Source organism: Leptosomus discolor, chromosome 19, assembly GCF_034619465.1.
Source record: "Leptosomus discolor isolate bLepDis1 chromosome 19, bLepDis1.hap2, whole genome shotgun sequence".
In the NCBI taxonomy this organism is placed as follows: Eukaryota; Metazoa; Chordata; class Aves; order Leptosomiformes; family Leptosomidae; genus Leptosomus; species Leptosomus discolor.
In genome coordinates, this window is record NC_141409.1 from 5,561,136 (window position 1) to 5,587,384 (window position 26,249).

A 26,249-nucleotide genomic window follows, 5' to 3' on the forward strand; every position below is an offset into this window, starting at 1 on the left:
GAAAAGGGGGTTAGCTGTGAAAAGAATGTCGTACAAATCATCTTTCTAAAAACCGAACCTCACTTAAAACTAAGCAAAATCCCCTCCGCCCTTGTTCTTTAATGAAAATACTTGTTTTTAAAGGTGGCTTTTTATGTAACTCTCTGGTGTGTCTGGTGTCTGTGCTGCTCCCTCGTCCTTCCCTAACCAAGTCTTTTGACATATTTCCAAGCAGAATAAGAATAATGGATCTGGTATCCTGTGTTTCATTTTTAAAAACCCTTTTAAAATACGGGTTTTTCATCCCTCAGAGGAAGGTTTCTGATCTGCACAGCAGTGCCCAGGCTTCTGCTTCCCCAGCTGAGACACATGCTAAGAGTAAGGGGATGTGCATTCGGTGCCGGCAGCAGCAAGCGCTGGGGCTGCCCCTGCTCCCCGGCTGCCAGGGATGTGACACTCCTCGTGCCACTGTCGAGCCAAGGATCAGATCCCAGCTTGGTACGTGGAGATTCCGCTGCGCCACTGACTCCCTTCCTGAAATGTTGGTTTTAAAGGACTGTGAACTGTGGCTGATAAACTGATTTTTCTTTTTTTTAATTCTCTGTATGAACATAAAGAACTTTTCTTCATTGCAGTTTTCTTCCACTTGAGCAAACAGTAAACTGAACTACAGCGAACCTTTCCGTCTGAAATGCTCCTGAGGACGAGGCAGGCAAACCCCGCAGGGAAGCGAGTGCTGCGTGCGTGCAGCCATTGTTCAGAAAAAGCTGTCTGGCACATCCCTCTGTGACCGTTCCTTCCTTTGAAAGACTAACTACTTCCTTCTCCTCCTCTCCCCCAGAAGAAATGTTTTCTTCCCCATTTCTTCTAATGGCTAAGCAATGCAATAGCAAACGTATTGAAACCCAGTCTGCTGAATAACAACTTGATGATGTGAACCTTGTTCTGTTCCTCTTGAACGGATGGCTGCCTTAGCAAGAGAGCTGCTGGGATCTGCTCCCTGCTGTGAGGGATGTGAGGATGGAGAAACCTCGATTGAAGCCGAACGGCAACCAGAGTGGTATAAAACTGAACCAGAACACAAGAATGAGGCCAACGCTGCAAGACTGTAAAATAAGGAGAAATTGTATGCAATTAAGCTAAGTTCCAGAACTAACAGCGAACACTCGCAGTCTCTGTTAATAAATGTTTGGAGTTGTCTGTTTACTCCGTTATTGCTAATACCTGCTAGGACACTGCCGTGCCGAGCTGTCTTTAATTTGCATGCTGAAGCGTGATGCAGCATGGCAGAGGTTAATGAAATACACTGGCTTAAAACCTTCGCTCTGTGTTTTCAGTATGTACAGTCATTCCCAGAACGAGTGGGAGCTGACAAATCGTCCCTTCCAGTTTCGCTTTCTGGTAAATGTATGGAACCTGGAAAATTTATTTTGGCTATCTAGAAAAGCAGAGTAAACCCGCCACATTTATTTCGTTCGTATCTAATGTCACATCTGAATGCAGGTCTCCAGAGGTGATATATTAATGTCCTAAAGCACTGCACCATCTGGTTCCTCTTTTGATGCGCAACATTTGGAATGCTTGGTTTAATCTCCCGGGTTTCAGTAAATTATGTAAACTCGGAGGCTTGGCAGCGGGAGATGGGCACCATGAGGAGATGATTCAGTCATCAATATCTATTGGGCTTCCTTATTGCTGCCATTACACTTCTTTCAGTTCTACTTACAAATTTTGCGACTGAATAATTCATCGCAGTAGGAGCTGCAAGTTAGTTTTGGAATTTGCCCACTCTGAGATTAGCTATGACTAATCCATCCTTTCCAAACGTGAAGAAGCTAACTGGGCTTCTTTTTTTCCAGGGCTGAGTGATAAATCAGAAATAAATTGCATGTATCTGTAACGGCTGGTGATGACATAAATCACATTTCCTTTTTTCTTTCTGGACAGAATTGGAGCACCTCGGAATAGATGCGAGTACAAGACTTTGCACCAGCTGAAGTTGCCTTGGAAAGCCATGGCTGCCGCCCCTCATCTCAACTCCGATGCACTCCGAGAGGTCCTGGAGTGCCCCATTTGCATGGAGTCCTTCACCGAGGAGCACCTGAGACCCAAGCTCTTACACTGCGGGCACACCATCTGCAAACAGTGCTTGGAGAAACTCCTGGCAAACAGCATTAACGGGATACGGTGCCCCTTTTGCAGCAAAATCACGCGGATCACCAGCTTAGCTCAGCTGACTGACAATCTTACTGTGCTGAAGATCATAGACACCACCGGACTGGGGGAAGTGGTGGGTCTCCTCATGTGCAAGGTCTGTGGGAGAAGGTTGCCAAGACACTTTTGCAAGAGCTGCAGCTTGGTTTTATGTGAGCCGTGCAAGGAGGCATCGCACACGCCCCAAGGGCATAGAGTCATTGCTATCAAAGACGCCGCTGCAGAGCGTAGGAGGGAATTTGGGACGAGGGTTGCCAGACTTCGGGAGCTCATGGATGATCTGCAGAAAAGAAAAGCATCTCTGGAGGGTGTTTCGAGAGACCTGCAGTCTAGGTACAAAGCAGTTCTGCAAGATTACAGCAAAGAAGAGCGCAAGATCCAGGAAGAACTGGCCAGGTCACGCAAGTTCTTCACCACTTCTTTGTCGGAAGTGGAGAAGGTAAATAACCAAGTAATGGAGGAGCAAGCTTATCTGCTGAACTTAGCAGAAGTGCAGATAATGTCTCGCTGTGACTATTTCCTTGCCAAAATAAAGCAGGGAGATATCGCTCTCTTGGAGGAGGCGGCAGATGAGGAAGAACCAGAACTAACAAACAGTCTCCCGAGGGAGCTCACTCTTCAAGAGGTTGAACTCCTTAAGGTGAGCCACGTGGGACCACTGCAGATCGGGCAGGTGGTGAAGAAACCCCGGACTGTTAACGTGGAGGACTCGCTCATGGAAACTGCGGCATCCTCACTGGCGGCATTCAGGGAGCCTGACCTGGTGCAAGAGGAGGCCAGCTGCACGCCCCATTCCTCACCAGCCAAGCCAAGGATGCCTGAAGCAGCCGCGAGCATCCAGCAGTGTCACTTCATCAAGAAGATGGGCTCCAAGGGCAGCCTGCCCGGGATGTTTAACCTCCCTGTCAGCCTACACGTCACCCTGCAAGGCGAGGTGCTTGTGGCAGACCGAGGCAATTTCCGAATCCAGGTTTTTACCCGCAAGGGCTTTCTGAAGGAGATTCGCCGGAGCCCGAGCGGAATCGATAGCTTCGTATTGAGTTTCCTCGGAGCGGACTTGCCCAATTTGACTCCCCTTTCTGTTACCATGAACTGCCATGGCCTGATAGGCGTGACTGACAGCTACGATAACTCCGTCAAGGTCTACACCATGGATGGTCACTGCGTGGCGTGTCACCGGAGCCAGCTCAGCAAGCCCTGGGGCATCGCCGCCCTGCCCTCTGGGCAGTTTGTAGTGACCGACGTGGAAGGAGGGAAGCTCTGGTGTTTCACGGTGGACCGTGGCGTGGGGGTAGTAAAGTACAGTTGCTTATGTAGCGCAGTGCGCCCCAAGTTTGTCACCTGCGATGCCGAAGGGACCATATACTTCACTCAAGGGCTGGGGCTTAACCTGGAAAACCGGCAGTACGAACACCACTTAGAAGGAGGCTTCTCCATCGGCTCCGTCGGCCCCGATGGGCAGCTGGGACGCCAGATTAGCCACTTCTTCTCCGAGAACGAGGATTTCAGGTGCATTGCTGGGATGTGTGTCGATGCCAGGGGAGACCTCATTGTTGCTGACAGCAGCCGTAAAGAAATCCTGCATTTTCCTAAAGGAGGTGGCTACAACATCTTAATCCGGGAAGGGCTCACCTGTCCTGTCGGTATCGCCATTACCCCCAAAGGGCAGCTGCTGGTGCTGGACTGTTGGGATCACTGCATTAAGATCTACAGTTACCATCTGAGAAGATATTCCACCCCTTAAAGGCACGTCTCCAGGTAAAGCCTCTTTTGGCAGCAGAGGTTCTCCCAGCCTCGTTGCAATGGGATGGGAACTGGCGTCAAGCGTTCAGGAAGACTGTGCCATAACCAAAGGGGGTTTGACATAGAGGCCGTCATGTTTTGTGGTTAGAAACAAAGTAGCTTACGTGGTGGTGGTCTGCTTTTTCTTCTTTTTTTGTATGAAATCCGTACAATAAAAAACAAACCAGCGTGAGGGAAAGGAGCCATCCTTTCGGAGTATTGGTTCCTTGCTACATGACCGGTCACTCCATAAACCTTCTCACCTCCTTTCGCCACATCTCCTGCACTTGCAGCTTCAACCATTGTTATCTTTCTTTGTGCCATAACGCTGACTGACTGCTCTAAATCACCTTCCCTTAGAGGGCTAGAGAGGCAATCCTCCTCTCGCTGTGGTACACACAAGGAACTGGGTAGCAGTTGTCTGGGCAACTACTAGAGAAAGCAATTTCTGATTGCAGTGCTGCATAAAACGAAATAGCCCTCTTTAACTGTGCGGAGATGGAGCTTTACTTTCAAACTGACGAGGGAGGGTTTTCTCTCTTTTTCTGGTATTCAGGAGATCGCCCCTGTCGTGCCATTTGTGAACCGTGTCTGTTCAATGTGAAGTGAGTACTGTGCAATCACAGGAGACCGAGCTGAGCCAGAAAACTGCCCTCTGATGGCAACAGGGTTATTACTACCGCCTAGTTCTGCTAGGTGGAAGGGGGTAAAAAGGGAGGGGGCTGGAGGAAAAAAAAATAGGGGAACGCACGGTTGATATTTACTGTTGTTTTATTATTAAATGTGTCCTGGAAACTGTCTTTGGAAGGTATGTTTGGTATCTAAAGCTTCATGGGGAGGGGGGAAGGGCTGGGGGAATGAGACTGGGAGACTGTAGTAAATGAAATTAAATGCAACATATCGTATGTTGACCTGCACTTCGCTATTCTGCATTCCAGACCATTGCATTTAGCAATAAATTTCCACTCAGCTGCTCTTCGTATGTGCAAGCTACTCGCTGCTGAGGTGAGGATTGGGGGGGGCGACTGTTTTACTTTTATTTTCTTAATACTTGGAAGCACCTCCGTTGGTGCATTGCTTTTTTTCCCTTGCACAGCAAAACACTGCATTCCTCAGATTATTTTTTTTTTTTATGGCACCAGCAGGCACCAGAGTTCGTGTTCATCACGGCTTTGGGCCAAATGAAGCACAAAACTGCAGCTGTGTGAACCAAGCCCCCCCCAGTGCTACTCTCCTGGCTGATAAATGTGTACCTCAGTGTGGTGCTGCTTGCCTAGAATAGTTTATTGAAGGAAAGATGCATTTAAATAGGGCACAGTGGTAGCATGTTAATCTGCCACAGATAATAGTTACACTGCGGTGCATTTATTTGTTGCTATCAACAATGTAGTTGCAAATTTGAGGGCCCAACAGACAATATAAAAGCTGATTTTATGGTGGCTGCCACACTACAGCAAATTGTTTGCTACTTGTGCTACAACATGTATGCAACAGGTGACTTTCTTTAAGCTCCCATATGCTTTCCCCTGGTGAAACAGCCAAGTAAAATGGGCTTCTGAGCCGCTGCTGCTCCAGCCAGTTGTTTACCAGTTACAGGGTTTGCAGAAGAGCGGATTCTGCTGGGATTTTGTTTTTTTTTTTTCCTTTCCCTGTTCTCTCAGCCAAAGCACTGAAGAGGGCCAGCACAACAAACACCCAGCTGTGTGGTGGAGGTGCCCCCCGTCAGGGCAACTTCCTATTTCTCTTGCTACAATTTGCTGGACAAAGCTTGCGGAGAAGGGAGAAGGAGCTAAGATGCGAGCATGGAAGATGGTGCTGAGGGAGACCCTGGGAACTGAACCGCCCTCCCCTCCTCAGCTCCTCCGTGTGTTTGCCAAGGCTATACCAACTTGCACGTAATTATTTACATTCCCTGCTTCTCTTTTTTGCGTGGGAGCGGGCAGTCGCCCGAGGTGTGTAACAGCAATCTGGGGAGCCGACCTCAGCTTGCATGTATGTTTTTGGGAGACGACTATTACTGGGCCCTTCTGCAGTTAATTACAGTGTAACTCAAGGCATTTTTTCCAGTACTGTGGTAATAGCAGTTCCTCTCCTACTGATCTCTTGTAAACCTTTCTCCTGTTTCTAAGAACTGCTCCAAGCAGGAAGCTACCATGGACCTGACTAACGGAAGCAATATTATCTACGATAATACATACCTCTGTCATTTTCTGTTCCAATGGATTATTTTTTTTTGCAATAAACATCACACTACTAGCAATAACATTTCCTGGAGTGCTTGAAGGGACATAAAAACCAGTCCAGTAAACTGAGCAGTTGGTTACCCCCGCCTGTTCCTGGTTACACAGTTCAAACAAAGCATCTGTCATCTGTTTCTCACTCAGAGGTTCGAGAAAAATAACACTACCCGGCGATGCACTGGTGGGCCAGGACACTGCGATCGGCGCCTGGGGGTGTGTGTCACCTGCAGCTCTTCTTCTAGTCTTGGGTTTCAGGCAGAAAAGAGAAAGAGAGAACCTGCTGTCCCTTGCCCTGGGTACACGTGTCTCCTGACAAACTCGACAGTGACTGTGAGATGGTTTTGCAGAGCTATAGCTCTTGCCGTGGTGCCCCCACACAGCGTTGTGATCGTCTGCCAAACGAGATGAAATGGAGTAATTAAGGATTGTGATGAAATAGTTTGGCTTCTGCTCTCTACCTGGAGAAAGAGCTTGTCTGGTGATATGTATGTGTTTGGTTTTTAAAGATTGTGTAATAAAGGAAAAATTGATCTAATTAAAAGTGCATTGCAAACGGCTCATTTTCTTATTAAAAACACTTCATCTCCTCCCGTTGGTGGCAGATTGTTTGTTAGGGCCAGTAGAACACAATGGGAACACAATGGCTATGAGACCCCTTTTATGCCGTCAGGTTGGGGAGGATAAATCTGATCTCCTTGGCAGGTCCCTGTAACTTTATCTGACACTTGCCTACCCACCTCATCAACAAATACTCGAGTTTCACACCTTAATTCACACCGGCACTCCCACAAGGGCAGTATCTTACTTTTCACCATAGCCGGTACCTGATGTTTTAAAGGTCTGATCCCAATTCACCAGCACGGGACGCGGAAGCCTGGCGGAGGGCTTCATCACCCACGGCCCTGGATCATCAAGGGCCTTTGCCTCAGCTCTGCTGTAGAGGTGACGTATTTGCTGGGGCTGGGAGGAGGGCTGCTGTGAGGGTCCACCTATTATTCTGGATAATTTTGATAAATGCTGCAAAAAATTGTGTTAGGAACAGTGTATTTAGGTGGAGCCAAAGGAGAGCGAAGCAATTTGCCACTCAGCATTCAGAGGCAGCAGCACGTCAGCAGCACGTGCGGGTTCTCCCCTGGTCCTGCTGCCCAGCTGGGTTTGCTGATCAGGGCGAAGGTTTTTATCACTCCTGCTCATCTCAGATAATACGAAGCATCTCTTTAAACAGACAGGGGTGGTGGTTTATCAAACACATGCGGTCCTTGCAGGACCACTGCCGTACTGGTGCTGTTAGACTTATCCTGCTGTTCTGTAAGGAGCTGTGATTTCTTAGGGTAGCAGCAATTAAGCTGCGAACGTTTGTTCTGGGCAGCAACCGACAGCCAGGGTTTCCAACAGGATGAGGGGGAGAGCCTGTTTCTCAATCAAAGGGGGCAGAGCTACAAAAGTAAAAATAAAGCCAGATGCTTCGAGTCTTTTCTGTTGTATAGCTTAAGTGATTTTTCTGGGTCATTACTCAATGCAAGGATTTAAAGTTATTTCATTTTGCACAACTAATTACTCTACTTGCCTGGCAATTTTGGATTACAACGAGCAGCGCATAAGGTCATTTAGCAGACTGAGTCACAGCACATATTTTAGTCTAAACTAAATTTCACGGCAACTAGCTAGATTGTTTTTTCCTCCTCTGAATAAAATGTCAAAATCTGAGGTTTTGAAATAAATATAATGACATAAACCGCAAGCATGAGTGTTACAAAGGTAATAGAGCGGTTGTTTATAGGAACAGATCTCAAGGACAGAGAAATTCTATACATGCTACTTCTGACCAAGCAGGTGTAAGGGAAAGCCATTATCTCCTTTAAGAGATGCAAAGCTTGCCTTACAGCTTTCTTAATGCACCTTATTGTGTCTAGGAAATAAAAACTAAAGGTTCCTGTGGACAAGTCCAATGTTAGTTGTGTTACAGCAGTATCAGACCTGAAAGGAGATGAATGAGACCTTGGGAGGACAGAAGGGATCCACAGACCCTGCTCAGAAGAATATGGACTGCTATTTTAGCAGAGCTCGAGGCTGTATCCTTAATATGGCTTGTATTTTATGAAGATCTTTTACCTAAACTGCTGAGTTCACAAGAAAGCATGAAAACTGTAACCTCTTAAAGGTAAATGCAACCAATGACATACAGTGCGAGAGAAGAGAAGCAAGTCTAGGGGAGGGCGGTGGGCAGAAAGCCTTAGGGAGTGTGGTAGGACCTGCCAGAGCACAGCCACTCCATGGGCTATTTTAATAAACGATCTGTTACTGAGAGGGAACATCTTTCACATCTGTAGCAGCCACTTTCAAAGCTCAGCTTGCTGAGCGCCCAACATGGCCAGGTAACCTCAGCCAAGGAAACTCTGGAGATCATAGGAAATAATACAAGAAAAACAAACATTTCACTCACTGCAGACCTAAAGCAATGTAACAGTTGGGTCCTGAAACCCTCTGAATCTCCTCCACCCATGCACAGCACATCCCGAGCCCATCAGCACCCCTCCCTGCTCCCCACCTGGGCTCCTCCCAGGTCCTCTGTGGAAAGGGAGAGGAGCTCCCGCCAGCCTGCGCGCTCCTCCTCCGCAGCATGCCACCGATACGCTGTTTCTTTTTCCAACTTTTCCCAGCTGGAGAACAGAAGTCTCCCACGCTGAGGCTCAGCTAGTCTGCATGGTGTGAAGGAAAAGAGTTGTCACTCAAATCCTTGACGAGACCCTCCGCGTTACTGCTGATAATGTCTCCATTTTCCCTAAGTGCTGAGCACTTACAGACATTTGTTCTGCATTTTGTGTATCACAGTGGGAACGAGCAAGCTAGAACAGCTCTTGGGGAAATCCCAGCGGGGCTGTCAAATTTCGCTATCAGAGCAGCTCTTCCCTTTCCCTAACCAAGCTCTCCTCCTCCTCCTCCTCGCCCAGCCAGACCGCGGGGCCACAGAGCAACCAGGTCTTTGATAAACCTTCAGCGGGGACTGGCAGGCGGATTTGCTGGATGGAGGGATCGCTCTCTTTCCTCTTGTACATTTTGTGAGTCTCTTTGTGGTGGGCTGACCCCCAGCCTCCACCTCGTTTCATCCCTGAGCATGACCATTATACAGTGTGGAATAACCCAATTTGGGTCAGAAGTCCTGGCTGTGTCCCTTCCCAACATCTTGCCCACCCAAGCCTACTCACTGCAGGGACAGAGTGGGAAAGAGAGGAAGCCCGGACGCTGTGCAAGCGCTGCTCAGCAGCAGCCAGCGTCCTGGCGTGTCATCAACACTGGTCTAGCCACAAAACCAAAGTGCAGCCCCACAGGGGCTGCGACAAAGCCAGTTCACTCCACCCTGGCCAGACCCAGCACATTCTTACACGCAACAGGAGGTGGCCGGGGGGTGTCACGTTTGCCCCAGCTGCCAAGCGAAGATGCTCACACAATTGGTACGAACTTCATGAGGTACTGTCAGTGTTAAATGCTGGCTTTGACGAAGGGGGGAAAACCGATGGGGGCTCCCGTGGCACAGATCAATGGCCGGGTCAATCTCAAGGTCCCTGCTCTGAGGCCACTCCAATGAGTTAAAAGCATTGCTTGGCTGCACAGAGCCAGAGCAAGCAGCCCCAAACCCAGGCTTTTAATCATTCTGCATGACATAAAATTGGGGTTTGGTTTCGTTCACTCACGGGCTAATGCAGGTCCTGGGGGGGAGCCTGGGGGTTCTATGTGTGCCCTGGAAGGAGCGCAGTGCTCAGCGTGCTGCAGCCGTGCCTCTCTGCCACTCTTGTTTGCAAGAATCCACTCCTGCAAATCCTTAGGAACAAGGGCAGGCAGCTCCCACACCTCGCCTCCCCCCACTACACACCTCATTTAACGTTTTGCATTTCTACAGGCAGAGCAGCCCGGCAGCACCGACGGTGCCTGCAGCCCCCCCGTCACGGTGGGGCAGTGGGTCCAGGCAGCGAGAAGGCACCAACTTTCTGCTGCCCCTGGTGAAAGCCAGATCCCTTTCTCCTCCGTTTGGCCCAAGGAAGGGCTCTGCAGACACCAACCCACGTCACAGGCTCCTGTGCCGGCGGCGAGCGCGGCGTTCGGGCTGCTCCAGCCTCGGCAGAGAGCCAGCGCCTGGCCCGGCGCTTTACAAGGCGTCCGGCTGCCAGCGGCGCGGTCTCCTCTTCGGGACCATGTTTTCAATTAGGGCTCGACGCGCAGATTGTGCGCCTTATTGGCGGAGGCCTCCTCCTGAGGCCTGCCGATTGATTTATGAAGCTGATTAAAATATTAAAATAATTTTGTGCGATGCTGCAAACACACGCCGCAATGTGCATTTTTATCATATTTGGTGCCGTTCCAATTAGCTCGAGACTCTCCTCTCCCCCTCCTCTTCTGACCTGCTTTGCTCGCTAACAAATTACAGTTATCCCGGCCTTACTTTTGTATTTATTAGAGATGATGCATATGTGTGCTCTCTGAGCAGTTCGGAAACGGGCTGGCTAGCAGCGGGGGGCCCGGCAGGCCAGAGCTGTTTCTGAGTGGAGAAGGCATCCAAAACTGTCTAGCTGGAGCTATTTATTCAGATCCTCCTTATGTCACTGGCAAAATGAGGGTAAATCAGTGGAGAAGCTGGGAATAAAACCCAACTACCATAAACAGCAAGCTCTTTCTCTTAGCTAACTGGGGTTTCTCCAGGAGAGAGCCCTGGGTTTTCCATGACACCTTCTCTGCCCACAGAGCCAGTCTCCCCTGGTACTGGCAAGAGCCCTGAACATCCTCAATGCCCTTCCAAGAGCGTTTTCTGGCCATCAAACAGCTACAGTTTGCAGTACAACACTAGTCCCCTCTGCAGTACCAATAGCCCCCAAGTTCAACCAAACTGACCCCCCACCAGCTACCGAAGCCACAGACGGAGCCACACATGAAGAACAAGGTCAGAGCCAGCACCCCGTGTCTAAATGCCGCGTGGTCAGAAATTAAATGCTTATGTCCAGGCGTTATGCAAAACCCTCGGGGGATCCCTGGGGTCCAATGAGCGCTTTGGTGCTTCAGGGGTGGTGGGGAAGGATGCCTTGATGTCCCCAGCACGCCAGGGCAGCCCTGCAAGAGGCAGGGGGCGGGCACGGCTCCAGGGGCACGGGTGGGAGCCGGGTGGGGAGCGAGGGAGCCCGCCTCAGCCAGCTACATACCATGGACTAAAATGGAAATGATTTTGTCAGCGAGGCACTGCTCGCCTTCGGGCCCTGTGCCACCGCGGGGCTTTGCGGTTGAGCCCTGGCAACCGCCACTGCCCCCGGCCTGCGGGAAGGTGGGGGCTCAGAAACGGGAGATATTTCACCACCGGATCAAGTGTTGCCACCGTTCATCTCCCCTCTGGCCCCAGCACCGTGAAACAGTGGTGATGCTCACACCGGGCTCAGGCTGCAGCATCTGCCACTTGCTCTGACCCGGCATCTCCGGGGAAACCCTGCATCTGCGGTGACAGCACTGGGACCATGGAGCCACTCCAGGTCTGCTCCCCACCAACGTGTTTGCCCAGGGAGCGCAGGGAGTGTGCCCAAATGATTAATAACATCATGAGTATGTAAACAAGACACCTCCATGACGCTTTCTCCTGCTAAACAGGGGCATTGCTATGGCAAACTTCATTTATCACTATTTAAAACCCAAACAAACGAGTACAGCGTGTTATAAATACCTTTACAAAACGAGCTGCGCTGGGAAGACAGAGGAAAAAAATGAGCAGAAAGCGACAGAGGCAGCGGGCGGGAGCACACCTCTGTCCGCCGGATTGCACGAAACAAGGCCGCTCTGGGCAGTGCCTGTGGGCAGGATGCAAGTGCCTTGGCGACCTCCGTTACCATCAGCCCTACAATGGGCCCTAGGAAACTCCACAGATGTTTTTCAACGGAAAAATACCAAACCCAGGGAATATCCCCAGCTCCCTAGAGGAGGGAGATGAATTGGCAAATGGAAGGCTACAGCGATAAGGGAGTTTTTATAAACATAACCTAATTGTATTACTTCAAAGTCCTGAAGTTTATTGCCCTGTTTAATGATGTGTCTCGTTATTTATGGTGTAGCACAATGACTCTGCTATTGATTTAATACACTTCCTTAAAGACCATCATTGTCACAAGCAATAAAACGAAGCCATTCTGAGACGGCTCAATTATGTCACATCTCCATCACCCGACCCCGAGCACCCCCGGCGTGTGGGGGCCAGTGTGGCGGGGCCGGGGGCAGGTGGTGAAGCGGGTCACTCTGGGGAAAGATGGAGCCAGAGTGTGGCAGCTACAGGGCAGGAGCAGGCGGGATGGGTTCACCTGGCTTAGGGATGCTGCCCACGGACACGTGCCACTGTCACCTGCCGCTGGGCACCCAGTTCGGTACGAGTCTCCCGCCTGTGCCCGCTAACCGGTGTGATGATGGTGTATGCACAGGGAAGAGGGGGTGATGGATGGCAAACAGCACGAACGATAACCGGCATTTGTGCCCCTCCCCGTTCCCACTGGTCTCCTCACCTTTCTGGTACTGGAGCCAGAGCTGCTGCTGGACCTTCTTGCTGGGGAAGTGGATGGTGCAGCTGAACTCGGAGCCGTACAGAGCCTCCGCGATGTAGTGAGAGCCGAACTGCTGGATGAAGGAGAGCAGCTCCTCCCGGCTGCTGTCCTTGTTCAGGATCTTCAGGATGTTTGCAAAGCCTGTGGAGGGAGGCAGGGGCAGGTTGGCCCAGCAGGGCTGCCAGCGACAGCCCGGGGGCGAGGAGGGCCAGACAATCCCCTGCTCAAGATACACAAGTCCCCATGTGGGTGCAAAGCGCAGTCCCTCCTCTCTTGCCTCCATGGTCCACACGATCCTTTGGAATCCACAACCTGCTATTTACCCTGGGCTGTGGCTCTGGCATCGTTCTCTAATTCCTCTTCCTGAAAGATTTCTCTAATAATTTCACAGGGACGTGCACAGGAACACGTGTGCGCGCGCACACCAACACACACACACAAACACCCTCCTGCCAGCTCCGGCCTGTTTTGCAGGCTGCTGGCACATCATCAACGCTCTCCCCAGAGGATGCACTTGGCCTTTGCTTTGCAGTAACCATAACCAGAAATATTCTCCTTCTGTAATGACAAATTTTTCAGAGATTGCACTGCAGACCATCCCCAGTGTAAATACCCTGCACGACCGATAACTATTTTTAGGAAAGCTGGAGACAGGCCAGAGGGATACACGGGGCTGGGCTGATGGCAGCTCCGTGGGCGCGCAAGGGTTGGGGCATCTTTTGAGCAACACCCATGCAGACAGTGGGGACCGCTGGTGTGGGACAAGGACATGGACCCTCACTGCCCTGTGGAGATGAAATATTGCAGAGGCATTGGTGACTACCCAGCACCTTGGCATCATTTAGAGCTGGCCTACATCATCATTTTGGTTCAGTGGTGGAACTGAAAACATACTGCAAGAAAATATGTCATAAGTGTCACCAAAAGGAGGTTATCTGGCTGGTTGGTTAGTTTATTGAAAGAGAAGGTTGGTTTAATAAAAAAGCTAGAAGAATTCATTTTGAGCTGAACCCAAATAGTTTGTTCAGCTCTGAGCAGGTTATTTCATTCTGGGGCTGTGCAGCCTGTCTGCACTAAATTCTTTTTTTCTTCTTCCTCCTTTTAAAAAAGGTTGATTTTTAAATAAAAAATGCTGTTTTGAAATGAAAAGGCAAAACATTTCAGGTCGCAACAAAATGTTTCAGCATTTCTGAAACAAAATGTGTAGCTATAAAAAAGTGGAAGTGAAATGTTTTGACGTTTGCAGGATCCTCCCGCCCACCCCTTCTTCATCTGTGACTCCCCTGCTTTATACGACCCACATTCACAAGTGCTTTGGGTCCTCTTGAAACCACATTTTTTCAAGAACTTACTGGGTTTTGTACACACACGTATACACAGCCACCCTGCAATGAATGCTCCCTGCAGTGTTGCTTTTTAGCTGGATCCTGGCTCTGACCCCACTTCTTGGTTCTTGACTGAGCCACACCAACTCCCTGCCTCAGTTTACCCCTTGTAAAAAGGAGGAAAATCTCTCTGCCTGCCTCTGCAGCAGTGCTGGGAGCACGAGTTACTGCCCGAGCAGAGCCTGGAGGTGGGAAATGCTGGTGAGATGCTTGGCATGACTGTGCCTTGGCGCAGAAGACCACTGCCTGCCTGCCTACGTAGACACACGTCTCCCTGCTGCTAGAAACCCTCACCTGCAGAGAGGGTGATGGAGCTGAGCTTCACCCTGTAGAGGTTGCTCCTGACCCGCCAGTGCTGCACCATGGGGTAGCCCATCGCCTCGTCGTACTTGACGTCCCCTGCAAAGGAAGAGCCGATGCTCAGTCCCTGCCGACCCGCCGGCCGCGCTCTGGGAAATGCTTTAACGCTCACACCGAGCGATTGCTTTGCTCTGTGCCGCAGGGGTGAGAAACGGCACGGCAGCCGGGACAGCGATGTCCTCCAGCAGTCATGCCCTGGGGTCCCCGGGCTGCTGGCAGGACCAGCATGGCGATGGCTGTGGCTGCCTGGAGCTCGCGGGGATGGAGATGCTGCCTCGCCGTGCCGGGGCGGACTCGCACTGCCCATACGCTATTTCTGCCCTCACCCCGCCTGTGTGCCACAAAAGACCCTCAGATGCCAGGGGTCCTGATGCCCCTTGGGGACTACACTGGGATCCAGGGTGGGAGAAAGGGTTCTGGCTACTGCGGTTGTCCCCAGTGGGGGCTGAGCCAGGGGGGACAGCTCGTACCAGTGAGAAGCTGGAGGTCAGGAAGGGGCTCCGAGAGGACACCGCGGCACTGCTCCTCCACGGGCAGCGGGATCACCATGAGGCCGTCGGCAAGCTGGGGGAAGTCCTTGATGAAGTTATTCTCCCTGCAGAGAGAAAAAGACAACTGCAAAGCAACAATGCAGGCTACAGCCGGGCAGGGGGACTGAGCCGCCCTGGTGCCATGGGGATGGGTGGCTCAGGAGGGCGCGGGAACACCTCCTGCGAGCAGGAGACCTAACAGGGGACGGGGTTTGCAGCCCCCACTGCCAGCCACCCCTGGCTGCGCAGCCTTCCGAAGTGATGCTTAACGAGCTCCCCAGGGACCGTGGCTCCGTGAGCTCTCCAGCAACATGTGACTTCTCTCAGCCTGGGGACCTGGCCACTGGTTTTGGCCCAGATTTTCAGTGTGCTACTGGAGAGGGGGCAGACAGCGTCGAGGAGAGAGGAACGGCTGCTACACCCCAAAACTGCCCCTGTGCCGCAGTTATCTTCCCAGCACCGGACCATGACCAAGCACCAGACCAAGCCCTGCTGGGGCTCCCCACCCCAGGCAGCATCATCACCCCCACAGCTTTGCCCCTGGATGGCTGGCTCTCCAAAAGAAGGAAAAAGTACATTTACAGACAGACACTGAAAAAAGCCAGCACATGCAGCTCACAGTGCGATTTTACCACACATGCGGGATCTTTTCTAACCTTGGCAGGTAAAACATTGTATAATAGGCCCCTAATGAATTGTTTCTAGAACAACGATACTGGAGAAATTATTTGAAATGGTGAACAGACAGGTCTCTGGGAGACAAGCCTCCCCTAGCAAGCAAAATGCCTCGCGCCTGCGCAAAGGAAATGGGAGGGAGGATTTTAAATATTGATCTTAGAGCCAAAATATAGGCCAGGAGTCTCTGTATCCTCCGGGTGCAGAGACAAAAGGGCAGCAGAGAAGAAAAAAGGGAGGTTCCTGCAGAATCAGGTCAGCCCCGGGAGCTGGGGGGAGGCTCAGGCTGGCACCGCCTCCCCAGCTGCATTTTTCTGGATAGATTTTCCATTAAACAGCTGCTGGTTTCACTTCCCTTCCCCAGTTTTACCTTTCACAGCCTGTCCTCAGGGAGACACTCCACCATCCCACCATCATCTCGCAAGTGGGACACCTTGGCCACCTCCATGGGTCCCACTGCAGCGAGATGCCAAGCTGGTGGAGCATTTCCCCGGGGCCCTCCCGCTGCTCCAGGGCCAGGATACAGCCAGTGCAACCCACACCAGTGGCAAGCAGAAGGCCACGGCCCTGTGCAACCAGCCTGGGGATGCTCCCAGCCCCGAGGCTGGTGAGGGGCACTGGGATGAGCAGCTGCAGGTGGGGACGCACGAGTGGAGCCAAGCACGGCTGCACAGGCAGCAGCTTGCCTTCATGCTGCACCCCCCATCTCAAAGCTTCAGGAGCTTCACTTTAGGCACTGACGGAGAAGAAGTGGTTTATTTGTCTGAGGGGAAAAGCCTCTCGCTCACACGTGTGCTCACAAATCTCCTGTTGATCACGCTGGGCGCAGGATCCCTGTGGCAGAGCGGTGCTTTGCGGTTCTGAGCCCTTTGCTGTCTTAGCGATGCAAATGGGGAACTGCAATTACTGCCGGAGCCGGGAGCTGTGTGGGTGGTGCGAAGCAGGGGCTGCAAAATTAGGCAAGTCGGTAGGGAACACGGGAAGGAGCGTGTCGGTGTCTCTGCTGCTCCGCCTCAGCAGAAAAGGGAGAAAAGCATCAGCGCTGCCAAATCCCAGCGCCCCAGAGGAGCGCGGTGCCGCACTGGGAAAGCGGGATGCAGCGTCCCTGAGCCCGCCTGCCACCCCAGAGGACAATGACAGTGCTTGGTGGCACCTTCCCAAGTGCTCTCCCACCGCCTTGCACGAGCAGACAGACCTGGTGGTGCCAGAAGAGCTCAGCCACGGGGAACAGAAACACGTGGCTCAGCAGACACCAGAAGATTGTGTTACCCTGCACCCAAGCATGGGGTAGAGAAGATGCAAAGAAGCAGCATCTCCTCCTCCCCGCACACAAACCCACCCGGACCATCTCACCCACACCTGCCCACGCCCCGAGCCTGTGGAATGGCTGTCCCTGTGCATAAGCCCAGCTCACCGGGGTGGCAGCACAGCCCCTGGGGGCTGGTGGTCCATGCGCGGGCAGCTAACGAGGGAGAAGCTGGAGGAGACGCACACCGGTGCGAGGGGAACCCGCGTGCAGCGGCTGCTGCTCAGGGCTGACGCCTGTATGAAAAGGTATTTACCGAAAAGCCGCGCTCTGCGGTGCCGCTCGCTGTGATGCCGTTTGCTTTAACTGCTCTGCAGTCAAAAGGTCGAGGAAAAACAAGAGGCAAGTGCGAGTCGAGGCACGGGTGTACACACCGGTGCGCGCCCACAGCGTGCTCCCATAACGGGCGGGAGCAGCAGTACAAGGCAGGACTTCACGAGCGCTTCGACGATGCATTTTTGCTACCAAACCCTTCCTGCATCTCCTCCCTCCCTCCACACCTCCCTGCTCCTTGCCACCCCGAAGCAGGGACGAGCCGAGCGGCGCGGGGGGAAGCACCCACTGGGTGCAGGGTCCAGGCACGGCACAGCGTCCCCTGCACCGAGCCCTCGCTGCGTCCGCGGGCGCAGGAAGGCAAACCGGGAGGGCAGATGATGATGGGGACACCGAACCCCGCTTGTGCCAGGCAGCTGCTGCCCGTGACACGGCCAGCGCGGCGGAGGGCAGCGCGCTGCGGAGCCGCGGCCGGCAGAGAGCTGCAGCTCCTTGTCTGCTCTGCCTTATTAACAACGCTGCGGCTCGCAGTGCTGCTGACCACAGAGGCACAAAAAGAGTTTCTGCCAGGCTTTTGCTCTCTCTGGCAGCTCTAATCAAAGCCATCAGGCTCTGTGTAAGGGGCAGGGACACAGGGGAGGGACACTGTGCACGTGCCACCCCTCGTGCCTCCAACTGGGGCATGGCTGAGCCACTGGTGCCTCCGCACGGGTTCGCACCTGGGGGTCCTTGCTGTTTCCAAGAGGCACGGCGGTGCCTTCGTGACCTCGTGCTTCCTACCAGTCATGGAGCCGCATTTATTCCAATGGGATCAGGAGAGAGCCAGGCAAGCCTGCCTGCTCCCAACACCTGCTAGCCCCACAACAGCCTCCTCTGTCTCTTGTTCTGCCCCCCAGCATCTCCCCAACACTCACGGAGCAGGTGTCCGACACCGGCAGGAGCAGTGAGCAAGTTGCTCTCTCCAGCACGATGCACACCGAACCCACGCATTGACCCCCCGCCCCCGGTGGGGATCTCATCATCTCTCGGGGCATTTTGCAGAGACTGAGTCATTATACAAGGAAATGTTGTTTCTCCCTCGCAGCCCTGGTCCCCAGTAGCATCTGACGCAGAGTATGTCCCTGCCTTTGGAGGGAGCTGACTTCCAGATAAACAAGTCTTGATGCTGGGAAAGGTCAAATGGCCAAAGGCTTTACTGAGCTCTTGTGGTGGCAGGGTGGGCCGAGGAGGAAGGCAGTTGCCTGGATTAAACAGAGTTAAAAATCCTGGCTTGGATGAACACTTTGTGTAACCTTGGCCGAGTCATAAAATGCACCCGTTGCCTCGGGTGACACAGATAACAGACAGCAGCTCCCTCCGTCTTGGGGTGCTGGTGGGGCAAAGGCAATTGGCGGCTGCTCAGGTACCAGAAGAAGGGCTCAGGCAGCGAGAGCCTGCTGTGCTGCTGTCCTCCTGTCCTTCTGAAACGAAATACACTGACTAGAGATGTTTTCAGGGAATCTGACCTTAAATATTACACCCAAGGTCATGGAACACAGCTGTGGTGTGGTGCAGCATAGGGCTCCATTGCTGTGCCCTGCAGTGCTGGTATCATCTCACGCAGCAGACGGGAAGCCTTCAAAAAGGACCAGCATCCCAAAGCATCCCTGAGCGAAAGTGGGTTTCTGAGGGAGCAGGAGAGCCTGATGCAGGCGCTGGGGAGCAGCAGGAGTGCCATGGACATCCTGGACGGAGCCGTGGCTTCCAGGTCCTGGTCCATGGCACGATTCCGCTGAGCCCTGGGGCACCTCTTCCCCTTGCTGAGGTGCTGAAAGCCAGGGCTGAGCTCACAGTGGGATTTTGGCTCCCAGTAGTGAAAGATCAGCTGGTGACTCACATTCATTCCATTCTCCTCTTAGCAACACCTTTGGGTGAAGGAGCAGCTTCTCCTCCTCTGCTGTGGCTTCCTCCCTTCGCACTTTGCTTCCCAAGGACACAGCCTTGGGGCCGGACTCTGCCCGCTGACCCTCTCGGAGACTGTCCTTGCTCCTGTACAACTCCCACTGCAAATCCAAGCATCAGCTGGCATGGGGCTTCCTGCCTCCATCTGCCACTGACAGCGGAGGCACACCCTGCATCGCAGCAACTGGGCAAATACATTCATGACGGGGTAAAAAAAAAAAAAAAAAAATTAAATGACCCCACAAGTGATTAGCTGATGCCCTGAAGCATGAAATTTAATTACCCTTATCCGAGCCGGCGCAGCTACAAATGTTAATCACATTATCATCCAGCGTGCTTATGTTCAGCAAAGTGACTATGCGAGGACTGAGCTTTCTGCTATGCAAGCCTGGGAGGATGCCTTCTCTGGCAAGAATAATTTATTAATCTTACTTCTTTCTGTCCTGCAACGGCTTGGGGACAACAAGATGGATTTGAGGTTATTTAGTGCCAGCTTTTGACCCAACTTATCCCCGGAGGAGCTTTCCTGCTGGCGTGGCTGCAAGCTCCCAAGAGCCCAGCCTGCATCTGACACGGGGACATTCAGAAATAGCTTCTTTTTAGCTTGTTGTCACCAAAAAACCCATTGATCTAGAGTCACTGGGGGACAGGAAAGAGGGTGTCCTGTTTCCACAACCACTTTGGAGAAGATAAGCACACTGTAAATCTCCCCCCACGTGTCTCCATGACCTCAGGCACTGGTGAATTATAAAGGCTTAATGCAAACCCTCTGAAGCAGCAGTTACTTCCTCCAAATTTACTGCTCATTAATTTTAGCAAGGCCCCACTCTTGTGTAACAAGGCAGGATGAAAAAGGAGAGACCGGTCAGGTTTTGCCAGGCCCCGGAGCCCTCTCTGGCTTCCCCAACTCTCAGCCCTAACCACCGTATGCAACGATGCATGGCCAGACCGTGCTGCGGGGAGAGAGGAGAGCACCAACACGGAGCTGCCCGTGCCCTGGGAACCCCTCTGGTGCGGCCACAGCCATCCACTGGGTCAGACCTGTCCCTGCACTGCCCGTCCCTCCCCGCCACGGCCCCAGCACACCTCACTTCAGCAGCAGCAATAAACAGCCTGACAATATTCAACAGCTGCCTTACCCCCTTGGTTCAGGGAGAATCAGCATTTAAATTGAGGTGTTTCGGGGAGGTAGATCATGCCAGCGCTGGGGCCGCCGTGCCTCTGGCCATGCACGGTGCTCCGTGGGGCCAGCATGATGTGTGTATGTGCATGGTCCTCAGCACCATCCCCTCCATGCACGCTTGGACCAAGCCCCCAAACCCTCCACAGGGCTGGGAGCGACTGGGACCCCCCCTTCCCTTGCCCCCCGCTCCCCTTCTCCCATGGGGCTGGGGCTGCACGACAGCAAAGCCACCTGTTCTGTAATGGGGAGGTGTTGAAAACGGCTCAGCCAACGCCAGCAAAATGCCGTGGGCTCCATCTCGGTGGCTCTTTGATCCTGGCACTGGAATACCAGTCCCCATAGGGCTGTGGGAGGCCCTTGGTGGCACCATCAGGGCTCCTCTTCCCTCGTCGTGCCCAATCTGGGGACACCGAAGCATGGGAGGGGACAGCGAGAGCCATGGGACTGCGCAAAGGGTGGTGGCTGTCACCAGGGACCGTGGATGGGAGCAGGAACTGCAAACCCCACTAGTGCCTGTGCCACCGGGTGCGTGGTGCCGCTCAGGGACCCCAGCTACGGCATGATGATGGTGACAGCCAGCAAAGGACATATGGCCATGGGACTTCAAGACTTGGGACAGCAGTGACAGCCAGACAGAAGGATGTGGGTGGTGGGAGCAGCACTGCTCCCTGGGAGCCGGCATAGGCAGGGAAGAGGATTCCTTCCCGGTGAATAGTTTATTCATGGTAAAACAGGAATGCAGTTGATCCAAAGCTATTTGTCAGCTCCACTTGAACCTGTTGCAGGATGCAAGCAAAGATTTTTTTTGGTTGTTGTTTAGGTACAAAATAGATAGAGAAGATGAATAGTTGCCACCACCACCTCCGCACCTCCTCGCAGGGTCCTGTGCCTCCCTGGTAGCTAAAGGCAAGTCTCATCCTTTCCCATCGTCCTTTAGCACGCCAGAACATCAAACTCATGTCATGGTAATCCAAAGCATGCCACAGCTGGTGTTTTAGTTCAGCTGTTGAACTGGTAACTCAACTCTCCGCACCGCTCATGCCGGAGCCTGGGTCAGCAGCAGGACTCCCTCCAGCCCTGGGAGCCACGTGCCCCTGGACATCAGCATCGTGCTCTGCCAACGCTGGACCACTCCAACCTGATTTTCCTACGGATCATCTCCAAACATTCCACTAAAGCCCTCCTCCAGGCCACACAGCCCTGGTGACATGACCGAGCGCTCAGAGAAACACAGCCAGCCGTGCCCACCACCGTGGCACTGAGAAAAAGTGCATCCTCTCCTGAAGCCATTTCTAAAGGAAACACACAGGAATCTGCCTTGAGATGGAGAGATGGAGAAGCCGCAAGCGATAGGAGCAGAGATCTCCCTCCTGCACCCCGGTGAGCCCCAGAGCAGGCAGCCAGTGGTGGGATGTGCTGCTGGAGAAGACCCACCACTGGCATGTGAATCTGGCCATCGAGAGCAACACAGCTCAGGTGGAGTGCCTGTGGCTGCGTGGAGGGATCCCACGAGGCTCCTCGGCCTCCCCCAGCTGCTAGCTCTCGAGACGCCAGGTCCCCGTGACACCTTTGGTGCCTATTTATCACCTTTTATTATCCTCCCTGCCCCGCTCCCTATTATACAGCTATTTATTTATTCCAGTAAAGCGTGTCTCCTGTGGGTGAAATCCTGCAGTAGGCTGTGGATCTTTCTTCCACCGGAGTGCCTGTTGGGAACAGGCTGAAATGGAGAGCTGAGTGAAAACAAATTTGGAAAGTTACAGTTCCCACAGCAACGCCTGGCGCCTGGGCAGCAGGCAGCGTGCAGGCACGCAAAGCTGGATTTATGCCTTAATTATGGAGTCGGGGACGCAAGAAGAATCCCATGCAAATCTCTGGTTTTCAGCCCTTACAGAACTTTGCAAATATATGGATTATTCCCTTTGGGATTGAAATTTCCCATGCTTAACCTAAGCTTAAAGGTGATTTTCTGCAAGAAGTTTTGCGCAAAGTCAAATCCCCCACGTCTGAGTGAAAGAGTGAAGAAAACAAATGCGGACACACCCGTGGCTGAGAAAGGGAAAAGAGAGGCAACCTGGTTCCTGTTTGCCTGTAACTCTGGCACAAGTTGCTCCTGGAAGCCCACACTTGCCGAGGATGAATCCCCAGGGAGGTCAGTGCCTATGAGCTGACATGACTTGGTACAGAAGCTGCCATCCTTAACACCCGAACCCAGGTAAGACCTGTCTGCATCAGGACCAGAGCCCAAAATAGCCCGCCAACAGTCTCTTCCCTCTGGCAGAGCAGGCTCCAAGCTCTTTGCATTTACTGCTGGAGACCTCTTTGTTTGATGGACTGCTTGCTCGCACAAGCAGCAAGGAAGCTGATGAAATACAACCCAGCGTATGTCTGACCCAACACTTCTCCATCTTTAAGTTGCTATCTCCTTACTACTGTCCTCAAGTCATGTCACCCAGGCACAGCACATCACCGAGGCACAGCACGTCACTTAGAGGCATCGTGACCCAGAACAAGGCCTTCCACACGTACTCCTCTCTCCTTCTGCAGGGGCAAAGCAAATGAGCAAGTAGCCAAAACCTCTCTCCCTGCACGGCTCTGCCTTCAGTTTTTGGCTGATCTCACCGTGAGATAGGCAGTGGCTGTACCCCAGCTCCCATCTGGCTGGGGTTTGGCCTCAGCAGCCTTGTCCTGAGCCTGCAACCCGGTGGCAGGGCCAGGAGGGCATGTCTGAGCCGTGTGCCATCCCTCCTTGACTGGAAGGTCTGGGAAATGCCCAACAGCTGATGTGGCTGATGAGAAATCTGCCCGTTCGCAAAGGGCCGGCGCTCTTGGTGTCTGCCAGGAAGATCCGTGCCTTGCTCCGTGTATCTTCTCTTCAAGGTGTCTCCCTCCATGAGCTTTGCCACTGTTGAGAGCCGAAGGGTCTGACCTTGCTGGCTTCCATAAGCTCAGCAACTTTCAGCTTTTTAACAATTTGAATGGAGAAGACAACAGAGAGACCTTCTGCAGCAGCTCACGGAGGTTCTGCTCACCAAGCTGTGGCCACCGCAAGATGATCTGGGGATGGTTTCTCTATGGCGATGGTTTTTCTAGGCCTGAGCAACCCAGAGCCAGGCTGGACACCTCCTCTGTGTCCAGCCCATTCAGTGATGGGCTGAGCCAAGGCTGCAGGTCTTCTTGCATGGGTTGTTCGGGTGCTGTTTGCAATCATTTTACTGAGTGCTGTTCAAGCAGCTCTGTGCCTGGCGCTTTCATTAGCGTCATCTGAAAGAAGGAAACAAATTACAAAACTCCCACTGACTTCAGAGGAGCCGGGATTGCACGCTGGGACTTCCCAAGGAACCGGCACGAGGCTGGTGCCTGGCTTGCATCCAGTTCCTAGAGGATTTAGGCGTAGCGACCTGAAGCTCCTGGCCTCTCCGCACACCAGCAGCACCAGCAGCGCTTCCAGGGAAACCCACATGCCAGCTGCAACGCCCTGGGAAGCACAAGCACTGCCTTTTAAATAATATTTGCCTTTCCAATGTAAATGCAGACCCAGCTCTCTGCTCAGCACACACATTCATTCTCTTTAACAATTTGGGATCTTAAGCATTTCTTTTTTTCTCTCCTAAGCTTCATCATTAACCTTTAAGATGGAGATAAGGCATAAGAGTTTGGAAAGGAATCAGGAGGGACCTTGGAAATGAGCCAGGAGCAGTGTTGATACTGGGCTGCACATTGTATCTCTTCAGTTCTTCTTTCCCCCTAGGGTGATTCGGACTGCTCTTGACTACCACCACGGTATTACAAACTCTAATGAGGTTTGGAAAATAAGAAACCCACTGCGGCGTGGGAGAAACTAATAGAAATTGTTTTGTCTTCTCTCTATTAGTCATTAGAAGCAGAGGAAAAACAGCCACAGGCAGTGGCAGGGCTGCAATATCACCACACATTTCATATGCTGGCACTCCGACAAAGTCATTTCAACGCAGTTAAGGCTCCCGCTTCCCCTCCGTGCAAGGCCTGCCATATGCCAGCACAGGCTCCAGCTGCGCCAGTGACCCTATGCCACCATCAACCAAGCCTGGGGTGACCCCAGTGGTGCCCAGTGCCCGCCCGAGGTGCCCACGCAGGATGCTTGGCCAGCCCGTGGCTCTGCCCAGCAGCAAACCCGCCGGCATGGACCATCGCAGCCGCTCCGCAGCGAGCAGCAGAGCCCGGTGGCCCCCAGGGGCCAGGGCCAGGAAAGGGTGGTGGAGGCAGCACGCAGGCAGGGCAGCACTGGGGGACGCATCCCTCAGCAGCAGCAGCTCCCCAGCGCTGTCAGGCGGCCAGAGCACATGGTGAACGAGCTGGGATTGGCGGCTGCATCTGCAAAGTCGCGTCTCTGTGTGCAAAGTTAATTACAGAAGCCACGAAACGACGCCTGCGGCAAGCCGGGGTGGGGCGGCGGCACCTGCAGCGACCTCAGCCCTCGCCATCCTCCCGGGGAAAGGCGGGTGCCGAGAGCCGAGCCCTCCTCTGGGGCTCAGCGAGGTGCCTTGGAGCACTTCTGCTTTGCTCCCCTCCTCCCAGCTCGGCAGGCCATCGCGCCCAGGCTGCGCGGCTGCCTGATGCCACGTGGCAGTGCCAGCACATCCAGATGTTCGCCTACTGCCCACGGGGATGGGCACAGCTGGCGAGTGGCACCGTCCCCCGGAAAGCCAGGGCGCAGGCACGCAGGCTGCTCTGCCTGCATCAGGCTCCTTCGGCCCGTGCTGGGGGAGAAACGAACTGGTACAAACTCTCTGAGCTTTCACCTCACAAAATTTTTATGGAAGGCAAGAGCCCATGGGAGACTCCTCCTCACCCAGCTGCGATCTGGGCAGGGTGAGAGCACACCAGCGAGGGAGCATCACTGGGGGACAGGGAGGAGGGTGAGTGATGCTGAGTCGGTCCCCACCGCCTGCTCCTGCACTGCTCTGCACTGAGACACGGCTCCAGCATCCAAGCCAGGTCACGTTGCCCAGGAACCAGCTGCGATGGAAGATGTAGGAGATCTCCTGGGTTATCCCACGTGCCCTACCGGTAGGATGTGGCAGGGGATGGGAGGGCTCCCAGCATAGCTTGCCCACCACCTTTGGTGGACAGTGGGTTCAACTGATGGGCCCCAGCCCAAACCTAGCACCTGCCTTCAGGTTTACACAGTCACGAGTTACACTGCAACACGCAGAACCACAAATCCTCCACCTCCAGAGAGATCACTTGGGATGGGAAAGAGCAAGACAAGATTTTTTGCTGCACCAAGGACTGCATCCAAGCCCTGCTGCTAACTCGGAAGCAGGTATGGCTCGACATCTGGCATAGCTGTGGAGTGCTCAGATATCCCCATGCTGGTGCCTGCTCGTGACTGCATTGCCCGGAGCAAGGATTCGCATTGCTAAGCCAATGTCAAGCTGATTTAGTCCTTGAATGGGGAATCTCCATCGACCAGTGCTGGCACTAGCGAGGAAGAGCAGTGACAGGCTGGTAAGCGTCAGCCTTATCCCCGGAGGTGCTGCTGGAGCCATGTCTGCGGTGCAAGCAGCACAAACCCACAGCCCATGCTAATGGTGACCACCAAAGAAGTGCCCATAGCATGATGGAAAAACCCTGCTATCACAGCTTGACGGCAGGTGATTACAACATACTGCCTCAAACCCTCTCACCTCGCTCTTCTTTCTTTTCAGCTGAACATAACCCTGATTTTCATGTGTCCCAGGAGCAGCTGGCCCCCATGTTGAATGAGGAAAGGAGGAGAAGCAATTCCTCTCTGCAAGCCTGTACACTACTGCAAGGCTATAAAGCCAATAAGGAC

General features: G+C 53.1%; 2 protein-coding genes across 4 annotated transcripts in view; one reads left to right on the forward strand and one right to left on the reverse strand.

Moving 5' to 3' along the window:
• Positions 1-26,249, reverse strand: part of ASTN2 (astrotactin 2) — a 354,284-nt gene that overhangs the window by 113,332 nt on the left and 214,703 nt on the right. The window contains exons 14-16 of the mRNA XM_086475491.1: positions 14,994-15,118; positions 14,458-14,562; positions 12,740-12,919 (exon numbers count right to left, since the gene is read on the reverse strand). Of these exons, the coding sequence (XP_086331617.1) occupies positions 12,740-12,919; positions 14,458-14,562; positions 14,994-15,118 (410 nt within the window). The remainder of the gene's footprint in view (positions 1-12,739; positions 12,920-14,457; positions 14,563-14,993; positions 15,119-26,249) is intronic.
• Positions 1,098-6,377, forward strand: TRIM32 (tripartite motif containing 32). 3 transcript variants are annotated; one of them, XM_086475493.1, is made up of 3 exons: positions 1,098-1,105; positions 1,927-3,951; positions 6,360-6,377. In XM_086475493.1, exon 2 carries the CDS (start codon positions 1,994-1,996, stop codon positions 3,935-3,937), a length of 1,944 nt encoding a protein of 647 aa, XP_086331619.1. In that variant the 5' UTR covers positions 1,098-1,105; positions 1,927-1,993; the 3' UTR covers positions 3,938-3,951; positions 6,360-6,377. The 3 variants fall into 3 exon arrangements, with proteins under 3 accessions (XP_086331619.1, XP_086331620.1, XP_086331618.1); XM_086475494.1 differs by lacking the exon at positions 6,360-6,377 and adding an exon at positions 4,914-4,932; XM_086475492.1 differs by lacking the exon at positions 6,360-6,377 and having other exon boundaries at positions 1,927-4,680.